The sequence below is a fragment of the Syngnathus acus genome, chromosome 2 (assembly GCF_901709675.1).
Source record: "Syngnathus acus chromosome 2, fSynAcu1.2, whole genome shotgun sequence".
In the NCBI taxonomy this organism is placed as follows: Eukaryota; Metazoa; Chordata; class Actinopteri; order Syngnathiformes; family Syngnathidae; genus Syngnathus; species Syngnathus acus.
The window spans coordinates 2,134,675-2,147,163 of record NC_051088.1 but is presented as its reverse complement, the minus strand read 5'-3'; the positions used below and the strand labels follow the sequence as shown (position 1 = coordinate 2,147,163).

Sequence of the window (12,489 nt, the reverse complement as noted above, 5' to 3'; positions counted from 1 at the left end):
CACCAAGTACTCAAAATAAGAGTCCACGCCCGCACCGATGCCTGCATCCTGAGCCATCCACTTTTGGGAGACCACATCAATGTGGTTGCCCACCTACAAGCCCAAAATGACAATGATTTGTCTTTCAAATAAATGTCAGCACGTGATTTGGTTTTCCTTCGGCTTTTTAGCCTGACATTTATTCCAAGGAAGGAACAGCAACATCATACTTTTTTAAGCTTTCTAGTTATCTACAGGCATATAGAGTAAATGATTATATGCCGTTGGAAGAAGAGAGCGAGAGAGAGAGCGAGAGAGAGCGAGAGAGAGAGAGAGAGAGCCCTTCCCTCTCATTCTCTCTCACCCAGAGAGACAGATACTTTATTGATCCCCGGGGAGAAATTCGGGTTTCCAGCAGCATTCATACCACAAAGTGGGTATATAAAAGACATACTGATTAAATGAGCGCAATTCAATAGGCTTCCAGAAAAGGCTGACACAACGGCGCCATAAAGAAATCCAGTAAGTGCGAAAGTTAAAAGTCATCAAAGCAAAGCAACAAAGACAATAACAAAGGGGGGAAAAAAGTAACAGCAGCCCAACTGGTGAGAGGCCTAAATATTGTAAATTATCCCGAGGGCTGCCACACAGCCCCCCTCAATACCTAGAAAAACACCCCAAAACACACAAAAAACCTCCACAGGGTCCACAAATCGGGCATAAGGACAAAAGTATCACAATATAGTATTTTATATTTGTTGCTAGAACGTAATTTCGATTTCTTTGAGTGTCTTGGCATGTGAAGAAATTGACAATAAAGCAGACAGACTGAGATATAGATATTGATTCTTTTTCAACTATTCAAAAGAGGGACCTGGGGGAAAAAAGGCAGAATTTAGGTTATTTTATTTAATCACATATACGTATGTGATTTGGTGTATTACACCAAATAAATACAAGCCAAATAAAGTGGCCGCTAATATAAAGATTAAATAAATGCCTTTTTAGACAATGTGCTTCACAGGGCTGGGCGATATGACTGAAAGATGTTTCTCAATATAAATATACTATTTCATATCATACAATCCAATACATATTCATTTGCCTACAACATACATAATGCTGGGATGGGATTTGCATTCTGGCGTTGTTCCCTTTTTTTTTTTATATAAAAGATTTTAATCGAATGTATTTTCTATTGATATCAATTCCGACACTGACATCCAATTATCGCCCAGAACCAGCTGCAAGTGTCATTGTTCTTAGATTTTATACCAATTTTGTCTTAATCTTAGTTTTATAATAATCTAAATTTAACAGAATCACTAATGACAGATTCAAACCTCACGTTGTGGCAGCAAGCACAGTGGTTGGAATGGGTACTGTACCTCGGGGTAGAAAGTAAATACAGTAGAACCCCGCAACTCGACCGCCTCAGTAATCGACATATTCAATGTTCAATGTGCAAAATGTCGGAAAATCACGCCTCTGATTTCGAACAAAGTTTCGGGATCCGACCCACCTTACTCAATTTTTACGTAACTACGAATTCTACAGTTCATACTATGGTCACATGCTGCTTGTTGGCGTTGTTGTTTAGTGGGTTTGAAACCATTGTAACGCCCAACTGCAGGCGTGTGCGCTCTGTGTCCGGAAAGCTGCACAGGTGAGACCACAAGATCACGGGGGTTCATGCTGAAGAGTAGAGTTCAAAGCAATAACAACCGTGTAAAAAGAAATCTACTTTATTCGTAACCAACAACCATCCTTTTGTTCACATTTATTCCCTTTAGGGACATTGTTTACAGGACTTTAGCTCTTCTACCATGGGTAAGTATGTTTTGTGTATAGTAAATAGTGTTATTTTGTAACGTTTAATTTAATTCAAGCTCATTTTTTTGTCTTTTGAATGTCCAACTTGTGTCAAGGGCCTCATACGGACCACTTAAAGCTGTGCTCCAAGCTTTTGCTGGATTGTATTTTCATTGCTTTTTGTGGTTTTGTGTTCTGTTTTAGACAAAATTAGACAAATTGCTTCAAAACTCGACTGCATCGCCTCTCGACGCTCCTTTCGGAGCACATTAGCGCCGAGTTCCGGGGTTCAACTAATTTCAGCCAGTGATGATTGCTATGGGGAGAGATGAAATGGTTTGTTGTTGTTTATGTCCACTTTTTTGTCACCTCACACTACTAAATCACTGCATTTACATCACTGATTCTGCCTGCACGTTTCACATTTACCAGTCCGATGTCCGACCTGGTCTTCCACAGAGCCCTCAGCGCCCGGCGTGCAGTGTCCTCAAATGTAACATTGCCCGTAAGTCGGCTCAGTGTGGCGAATTCCAGGATGAAGGTTCCTACGCCAGCAGTGCAGGTGACTGGTGTCTCGGTGGGACTGACACCTCGCAGCAGGTTGACTGTGCCATATGGCATTCCAGTGGGAGTCTCGAAAGCTGGAATATATGGGTACAATGTGGCTTGATGGGGAGTTATTTTTTTGAGCTTCAAAATGTTCTGTTGTTCAACTAAGACAGGGGTGTCGACCTCCAGTCCTCGAGGGGCCGCGTTCCAATATGTTTTCCAAATTACCCTCGTTAAGTGCACCTGCGTGAAAAGTTTTAGCCACCTTCACGTTCTGCAGGAGCTAAAACTTTTCACGCAGGTGCACTTAACGAGGGAATCTTGGAAAACATGTTGGAACGCGGCCCCGAGGACTAGAGCTTGACACCTGTGAACTAAGACAAAGTTTTTAACATAACTTTGTGTGCATGTTTAGTACCAGGTAGCAGTTTTCTGGCAGCGTCCTCTGCCATCCTCAGGAGTGGTCCTGAACAAGGCCAGCCAGGTTCCAGCTGCACTCCAGCCCGGCCTGAGAGGAGGTGGGCAGACAGGAGACCTCCCACCACTGAAGGACAGAGAAAAGCATTATATTCACAGGCTTTGATGCCTCTGCAGCTTTCTTAGTCAAACTACCTAGTTGCAACTCTGGGAGCAAACTGCACCCCTGCTCTAAACCTTCTGCCTAAATAAGGAGGGCACTGATCAGAGATGCAACAAAGATTGTCCTAGACATTCTGGATGACGTCCGACATATCAGGCAGAATGGCTTGCCATAGCGTTCAACAAAAAACAACTTTAACTCTGTTAAAAACGTCCTGTGTTCATCGTCATATATTCGTTTAGCTGTGCATTATTTCCTTGCCATTTTGGCAAGCGTCTTGTCAGCTTTTCTGGACCTAATGGGCCCTCGTAGTCACAGTCGCCATCCATTAAAAAGCCAGCAAAACCAATCGCTCTGTTTGTCCCTCCTCCTTTGCGGGATTTCACCTCACGCGCATGCGCGTTTGACCAAAATACCATATTGAATTCAAGCGAAGCAAATACGCACGAAAAATAAACACAAATGTTGATATGAACGTAAAAGAGCCGCATGAAACTAGCCAAAGAGCCGCATGCGGCTCGCGAGCCGCGGGTTGGCCACCGCTGGTGTAGGGCAGGGGTGGCCAACCAGTCAGAGACTAAGAGCCACATTTTTTTACTGTGTACCGCAAAGAGCCACAGCCCCCCCCCCCCGAATGGGTTTGCCCCTCCTCCTTTGCGGGATTTCACCTCATGCGCATGCGCGTTTGACGAAAATACCATATTGAACTCAAGCGAAGCGAACATGCAGCGTTTGACGAAAATACCATATTGAACTCAAGCGAAGCGAACACGCACAAAAACAAACAAACAAACAAACAAATAAACCCACAAATGTTGATATGAACGTAAAGGAGCCGCATGAAACCCGGCAAGGAGCCGCATGCGGCTCGCGAGCCGAACGTAAAGGAGCCGCATGAAACCCGGCAAAGAGCCGCATGCGGCTCGCGAGCCGCGGGTTGGCCACCCCTGGTGTAGGGCATGTGTGTCAAACTCAAGGTCCGGGGGCCAGATACGGCCCGCCACATAATTTTATGTGGCCCGCAAAGACAAATTTTGCATCAACTTTGTGCAATCATTAAAATTATGAATTGCCTTCACTTTAAAAAAAAACACTAAAATTATATACCGTAATTTTCGGACTATAAGTCGCGTTTTTTTTTCATAGTTTGGGTGGGGGGGCGACTTATACTCAGGAGCGACTTACATACATATATATGGGTTTTTTTCACTTTTTTGGGCATTTTATGGCTGGTGCGACTTATACTCCGGTGCGACTTATAGTCCGAAAATTACGGTATTCAAAGATATTGCTTGCAATTTTCATTACCATTCGTAGTTTTAAAATATTTTGATCTTTGATTTCAAAAATAGTCATTCATCAGTTTGTTTTGTAGCCTATACTGTATATAGAAGACGTTGACAATCATAATGGCCCTCCGAGGGAAAAAATGACTACGATGCAGCCCGCGACAAAAATGAATTTGACACCCCTGAACTGTCGGGTATAGGTGTCAAACAAGGCCTCCGGGCAGATACAGCTTGCCACAGCATTTTATGTGGCCTGCAAAGACAAATTGTGCATCGACTTGTGTCAATACAAGTCAATACTAAAATTACAAAAATTGTCTTCACTTGTTCACAAATATAGATATATTGCTCGCAATTTTGATTACAATTCAGCTTTAGATATTTGACCAGTTTTTACTAGTCTCAGATTTGAAAACTAGTTATTCATCAGTTTGTTGTGTAGCCTAAACTGTATATAATAACAGGCGATGGCAGTCATAAATGGCTGCCGAAGGAACTATAACAGCAATGTGGCCCGCGACAAAACCTCTGTTGTAGGGGTACACTCGCCTGACTTGCGTGGGATCAATTCCCGCTCAGTCTGCTTGATGAAGATATTTTCATCCTGATTTAGATAGAACTAAAAGGCCAGGGGTGGGCAATTCCGGCCCTGGAGGGACCTGCATGTTTTATAGGTCTCCCTGCTGCAACACACCTGATTCAAATGATCAGGATTGTTATCCAGCTTCTGCAGACCTTGATAATTGTGTGTTGCAACAGGGTGACATAGAAAATATGCAGGACACCGGCCGTAAAGGACCAGAATTGCCCACCCCTGCACTAGGCAAACCTGTCATCGGAGGGATTATTTCCTAAATTTCCAAGTGGTGCTAATTAGTGAGTCTTGGAGACTGGAGAGGCAAAATTGTCAATTGAATGAATAATCAATTATTAAATTAATTTATCATTATTTTTTATTAATTGATGAATTTACCCTTCTTATTTTTTGTACAAACCTCTGATGTTGGTCTCAAAGACAGAGGCATTGATGTCAATGTCAAAGTCAACTGTTTCTTGTAGAAGCGATGCCACGCGCTGAAACTCAGTGTGGTTTCCCAGTACCTTGACACATGCATGCCTGTATCAAGTGTCAATGAACAAAAGAACAAGATTCAGCAATGCAGGATAGCCATTTCCAATCTCACCAGCAAGGTATCAAGTGCGTCGATGAGCGTCAGTGAGAAACTGGAGAAAAAAAAAAAAGAGAGGCAACAGTGACTATGGTGATTTAAAATAACAGCCACTTGGAAGGAAACCTTGATTTCACCTGCCCCAAGTGTCCTGACCATCACAGGTGAGGGGGCGAAGCTCATCATAAGGGAAAGCGTTGTCCAGGTAACTGTTGTAGGCGTGATAGAACATACCTTTGATTCGTTGTCTGAAAGAGATTCAGGTGCATAATATCACAGATACTGTTCGAGACACCTCTAATGTAACATATTTTTGTTATATTTACTGTATTTTTTCATACTTTGGGTGGGGGGGCGACTTATACTCAGGAGCGACTTATGTGAATTTTTTCACAAATTTTTACTTGATCATTAACACTATTTACTTACTAGTATAGTTGATCATTTCACATGTTATTTTCACTTTAAACCGCATGAGGGCGCACTATGGCTGTGGAATAATTGGAGCCTCACTGACAATGAGTACCATTCACTGACTTCCGAAGTCGGGAGATTTAATGATTTGGAGTGACACAGATTATTCGATAAACTTGTTATTTATGTTATAGTTACTTGATATATAGTTTATTTAGATGAGCAACGTGTATGTTGTTAGACTTCAGTAGTTTCCGGTTTTCTAGGGAGGACGTGAAGACAGCAGGGGGGCGGTGTGCGGAAAGAGCGAGCCAGGGCGCTTGCGTGTGTTGGCTCACATGTTGAGCTCTTGATTTGTGAAATAAAGAGCCGGTTATCAAACCTATGTCTTGCCTGGTACTTTGGTAACGCTACAATATAGTTATATATGTAGATCTGTGGAATAATTGGAGCCGCCAACTGACAACGAGGCTGACGTCAGCGCGCACGTAGGTCCGGAATCGACAGCTGTTTTTTTGGGGGGTTTTTTTGGACACAGAGGATTAATATTCCGGTGGATTTAGTGATTTGGAGTGACACGGATGGTTCGTTAAAATTGTTGTTTATATTACATTTATTTGATATGTCTGGTCTGACGTCAGCAGGCACGTAGTTCCGGTGTCAACAGCTGTGTTTTTTTTTTTTTTTCAAGTGACACGGAAGACAAAGATTCTGATGAATTTATTGATTTGGAGTGACACGGATGGTTCGATAAAATTGTTGTTTATATTACATTTATTTGATATATCCAGTCTGACGTCCGCAGCGCACGTAGACTTTCCGGCGTCAACAGCTGTTTTTTTTTTTTTTCCAAGTGACACGGAAGACGAAGATTCTGATGGATTTATTGATTTGGAGTGACACAGATGGTTCGATAAAATTGTTGTTTATATTATTGTTATTTCATACATAGTTTATACACTGCTCAAAAAGATTAAAGGAACACTTTGAAAATACATCAGATTTCAATGGTGACACAAAAATGTTGGATATCTATGCTGAAATGAACAGTTTAATGTCTCAGGAACAAAAAGATGCCACATCTTTTGATGGAAGTGAAAAAATGATGTGGCAGGCTCGTCCATTTTGCCTAAATTCAATTTCTGCAACTCAAAATTATTTTCAATATCTTGTGTGGCCCCCACGTGCTTGTATGCATGCTTGACAACGTCGCGGCATGCTCCTAATGAGACGACGGATGGTGTCTTGTGGGATGTCCTCCCAGATCTGTCTAAGGGCATCAGTGAGCTCCTGTAAAGTCTGAGGAGCAACCTGGCGGCGTCTGATGGACTGAAACATTATGTCCTAGAGGTGTTCTATCGGGTGATCGTGAGGGCCATTCAATAGTGTCAATTCCTTCATCCTCCAGATACTGTCTGCATACTCCTGCCACATGAGGCCGGGCATTGTCGTGGATCAGGAGGAACCCAGGACCTCCTGCACCAGCGTAGGGTCTGACCATGGGTGCAAGGATTTCATCCCGATACCTAATGGCAGTCAGACTGCCGTTCTCTAGCCTGTAGAGGTCTGTTCGTCCCTCCATGGAAATGCCTCCCCAGACCATCACTGACCCACCACCAAACCGGTCATGCTGAATGATGTTGCAGGCAGTATAGCGCTCTCCTTGGCTTCTCCAGACCCTTTCACGTCTATCACAGGTGCTCAGGGTAAACCCGCTCTCATCTATGAAAAGCACAGGGCGCCAGTGGCGGACCTGCCAATTCTGGTGTTCTATGGCAAATGCCAATCGAGCTCCACGGTGCTGAGCAGTGAGCACAGGGTACACTACAGGACGTCGTGCTCTGAGGCCACCCTCGTGAAGTCTGTTTCTGACTGTTTGGACAGAGACATTCACACCAGTAGCCTGCTGGAGGTCATTCTGTAGAGCTCGGGCAGTGCTCAACCTGTTTCTCCTTGCACAAAGCAGCAGATATCGGTCCTGCTGATGGGATGAGGACCGTCTACGGCCCTGTCCAGCTCTCCTAGAGTAACTGCCTGCCTCCTGGAATCTCCTCCATGCTCTGGAGATTGTACTGGGATACACATCAAATCTTCTTGCAACAGCACGCATGGATGTGCCATCCTGGAGGAGTTGGAGAATCTGCTCAACTTCAGGAGGGTTAAGAAATCGCCTCATGCTCCCAGTCATGATAATGACTCTAGCTAAAGCCAACACTTGTGGAAAACCAGTTAAAAAAGATCAAGAGGGATGAACTTGAAATGGCCTCCACCTGCAAAACCAGTCCTGTTTTGGGGACCACCTCGTTGTTGCCCCTCTAGTGCACCTGTTGTTAATTCCATCAACACCAATGCAGCTGAAACTGATTAACAACCCCCTCTCACCTGACCAAAACCTTATCAGAAAAGTGTAATTGAATTCATGCCATACCCTGATAAAAAACTGTTCCTTTAATTTTTTTGAGCAGTGTATATTGTTATATGGGCCTGTAGAAAAAATTGAACTGCAACGCGCTGCTGACTTGTTTACATAAAGAAGGACCAACTCGATCGATGGCTTTAATGATTTGGAGTGACAGATGGTTTGATAAAGGTGTTATTTATGTTATAGTTATTTGAATAACTGTTATTGTTACATCAGGCCTGTTCTTAGCTTCTCGTTTGTGTTTATGTCACGTTAGCATACTGTATCGTTTAGCCTGTTGTTGCTCGTTCATGTCTGTTCTTGGTGTTGGATTTTGTCGAATAAATTTCCCCCAAAATGCGACTTATACTCCGGAGCGACTTATGGGTTTTTTTCACTTTGTGCATTTTATGGGTGATGCGACGTATATTACGCAGCGACTTTTAGTCCGAAAAATACAGTATGTAGGACAGCCCTCTACTATAGAATGGGTTCTTTGCACAAAATCTTCCATGCCGACGCAACACGGCTCAGTCACTTATGGTTTTGAAAAAATTGGGTTATTCTACAAACCACATCTACAGGACCTGGGCAAATTGCCGTATTTTCCGCACTATAAGGCGCTTCGGGTTAAAAGGCGCAGACTCAATTGCGGAGCCTATTTTGTATTTAATCCACACATAGTACCCACTGCATTATAGGGCGCATGTATGCCATGGCTTACGGTAAACAAAAAAAAAAACGTCACGGAGCAAGACCGCAAGTTTGGTTGTACTTTATTCTACTGTATACCCATGTACTCTACTGTACTCGCATCATTGTTAATCGATATTCATACACAAATCCGTCCAAGTCCTCATCTTCTGTATCCAAATTAAACAGTTGGGTCAAATTTGCCATTAAACATGCCAAGTTCCCTCTCGTCATTGTCTCGTCGATGTCACGTTGCTCTTCTGCAATGACCCTGGCTTTCCAGAAAGCTCTGATTGTTCCTCGTAAGCATGTCTCTTTGTTCATGCCATTTTAGAGGGTCCTAATGCTGTTTTGTTTGCACAAACGATGGCGTGCACGGAGGTACGTGCTCTACGTTACGTACAGTCTTTTTTTGCCCCGAGCTACGTAAAACGTAATGTCCACAATTGGTTCATCTGGTCTACATATTACTAGGGGTGTAACGATTCATCGATACACATCGATTAATCGATATAATGCTCTACGATTTATTGGCATCGATGCTAAACGTAAACATCGATTTATATCGCCGTGTTTGACCTCGGACATTAGTTGTGTTGTGAGCAGAGCAGGCACGTGAAAGGGGAGCCGACAACTACGCGGCTCCTGGGCTGGTGCTATGGCTAGTGTCCAAGAAGACGAGGAAATTCGCTCCCCTTTGGGCTTCAAGTCATTCGTTTGGAAGCACTTTGGATTCCAAAGAAAAGATGGCTCAACGGACAATTAAAATTATTGTAAATAAATAGTTCAGTAATGCACTTTAAAGTTAATGGTATTACAAAAAAAGAAAGAATATTCATTTTTCTTTACTTATATGAGAAAAAATATAGGAATTCGATAAAGTTCAGTGTTAAAATAAGCACTTTGTATACTACAATACTCTTGTAATTTCCTAAATAAAGAGTTTGCAGTACCTTGTTGATTTTGCGTGTGAATTGTTATAAATCAGGATATTGTTCTATATTTTTTATTTAAAAAAAATAATAATAATAAAATAAAATATCGATCGTGGAGCACTATATCGTGATGTATCGTGAATGAATCACAGCAGGCTTTAAGATATCGGCAATAATCGTATCGTGGTCCTTTGTATCGATATGATATTGTATCGTGAAAAAACCCGCGATTTACACCCCTACATATTACGCCTATTTATTACGTCACTGTGTGGCGGAAGCCACACAAAACAACTTTACAGATTTACACAAACGTAGTATTTATTTATTTATTAACCAATGGCGGCAGAGGTACGTACTCCTCTACATGTTACGTTGCCCCGATCTATGTAAAACATAATGTCCTCTGATTGATTCAACGGGTCTTCATATTTCGCCTGTATATTACGGAAGCCATACAAAACAACTTTACAGATTTTGGAATTTGGTCCACACAAAAGGCACACCTTATTAAAAGACACACCTTCCTTTTTTGAGAAAATTAAAGGCTTGGAAGTGCGCCTTATGGTGCGGAAAATACGGTAACAGTAACAGACGTACACTGGACACGAAAGACTAAGTTGGAAAAGGGGATTTAAGATGTACATATGTATCATCTTACATCCATGAATATAAAGGTATTGTATTCTTCCTAACATTGTGACTACATTCTTGTAGTTTAGCAACATACTAAAAACAATCGTGCAAGGTACTGAACCCCCAGTGACTCATGGGGCTCTATCATCAGTAGGTGAGTGAGGACTTCAGTGTCAAGCGCTTTGAGTGCCTTAACAGGCGGAAAAGTGCAATACAAGTGAAAGAGCATTTACCATATATTTAGAAAGGATATGCCAAGAGCAATATTGTATTGTTACATTGTAAAAGTCCTGCTTCTGTGACGTTTTCTTATTGTGTTTGTCTATTTTTATGTTCAAACTAAGCATCAAATCATTAAGCATTTAGTCATAAATTTCATTAGGTATAAGGATAAATAGTTGTAGAAGGGAAATAAGAAGAGTAACATTTAGGATTAGTAACTATTTAACCAGTTTTTAACTGTAGTTTCTCTGTCTAAATATTATGGCAACCTTGGAGAAAAATATATGATGAGATGTCATGTTATCTCATCATCTACACCGTAAATACATGAATAAATCAAGAAAAGATTGATTATGGAGAATCAAACTTGAACAATACAATTCCAGACAGCTACCGCAGCCCATACGGAAATTGAAAGTTTCCAACTGATGAATTGATGATCAGAAGTGTGTGAGATAGTGTTATCACAGGTCATTTCTTCCTGCAGCTGTCAGACTTTACAACAAAAAAACCAGTGTGCAATAAATTATTTGTATATGTATTCAACTGTTCAAATATAACAACCACCAAAACATAACCTTATATAAGATTCATGACTATCTTTAAAACTTTAAATTGTTTTTAATTCCTGTTTTTGTTTTCTTTTGTTAATGGCGGCTGTGAACTGGAATTTCCCCGTGAAGGAATATATATATATATAACGATAGTTTACCGTAAACTATCTGAGTTGCAACGCAGCTAAATGCTAATGCTAGTTTAGCTAATGCAGACGATGGTAAAGGCTGCGTAACCAAAGTGCCCAGTAAGTTTTGAATCATAACCGTTGTTTTGGGGCGAGGTGTGGATCCGAATGGGACTACGTATGGTTCTTTTGGGTCCTGACCCGAAATGGTCAACTAGTAACTTCTAAATGAAAATGTAGTACACTATCTGAAGGTTCATTAAGTCGCCCATGGAAATAAATGGTCACCATATATTAGTGATTGGTGACTGTCAAATTATAATCTGAATATGAAATTGAGTTTTGTTTTTATAATAACGACATTGAATGGTTCATTTTTCCACATTTCGACGCAGAGCAGTGTTTATTTGCGTTCAAGTTGAGTATTGGATTTTAACGTGCGGGAATGGAGTTTTAAAATTCTCCAAAGTTCGGTGCAGATGTGTGCGTTTACCTGACATCCTGCATTTCTTCCTCGGTAAACTGATGACCCCTCGCCGTGCTGACCCACAAACAAACCAGAAATATGCGCACGAGAGCCCGCATGGCAGCCGACGTTACAAACAATAACTAGTTCAAAAACAAGGCGGGAGCACTGCTAAAACACACTCTCATGCGAAGTTATCAAAATCAACCGGCCACCGACATCTAATACACAAAGTGCAACTCATTTTTCCACATTGCAATGTTGCTAGCTCTCGATGCTTCAAACAAAACCGGAAGTACTTCTAATGCGTCAAAGGAATGTGACTAAACTCATACTGTATTCTCCGAAGGCTGTTTTTTTCGACTACATTACGTCTTTTCCGGAGCGACCGGACAGCACGTCACGTGACGCACGAACGCAGCTTGAAACCGGCCTGCGTTTCCATGGCGACGAGCTTGTTTCTCATTACTTTTTTAAATATTTATTTAGGAACTCAGAACATGTAAACACAAATACCAGTAGATGTCAAACATTGATCTGAAGAAATAAAGCAATAAAATGTAAGGTTTTATGTGCTTTGGAATTTGTGGATTGACCGTGTGTGTGTGTGTGTGTGTGTGTGTGTGTGTGTGTATATGTATGTATGTATGTATGTATATATA

The 12,489-nt window shown here is 41.7% G+C and overlaps 1 protein-coding gene across 2 annotated transcripts in view; it reads right to left on the bottom strand.

Moving 5' to 3' along the window:
* Window positions 1–12,158, bottom strand: part of edem2 (ER degradation enhancer, mannosidase alpha-like 2) — a 14,365-nt gene extending 2,207 nt beyond the window's left edge. For both annotated transcript variants that reach the window (XM_037245913.1, XM_037245914.1), the window contains exons 1-7: window positions 11,855–12,158; window positions 5,516–5,626; window positions 5,394–5,433; window positions 5,205–5,310; window positions 2,759–2,884; window positions 2,221–2,432; window positions 1–93 (exon numbers count right to left, since the gene is read on the bottom strand). The exon at window positions 1–93 is cut by the window's left edge and continues 49 nt beyond it. In XM_037245913.1, coding sequence (XP_037101808.1) covers window positions 1–93; window positions 2,221–2,432; window positions 2,759–2,884; window positions 5,205–5,310; window positions 5,394–5,433; window positions 5,516–5,626; window positions 11,855–11,946 — 780 coding nt within the window. In that variant the 5' untranslated portion in view covers window positions 11,947–12,158. The remainder of the gene's footprint in view (window positions 94–2,220; window positions 2,433–2,758; window positions 2,885–5,204; window positions 5,311–5,393; window positions 5,434–5,515; window positions 5,627–11,854) is intronic.
* Window positions 12,159–12,489: the final 331 nt, after the last annotated feature.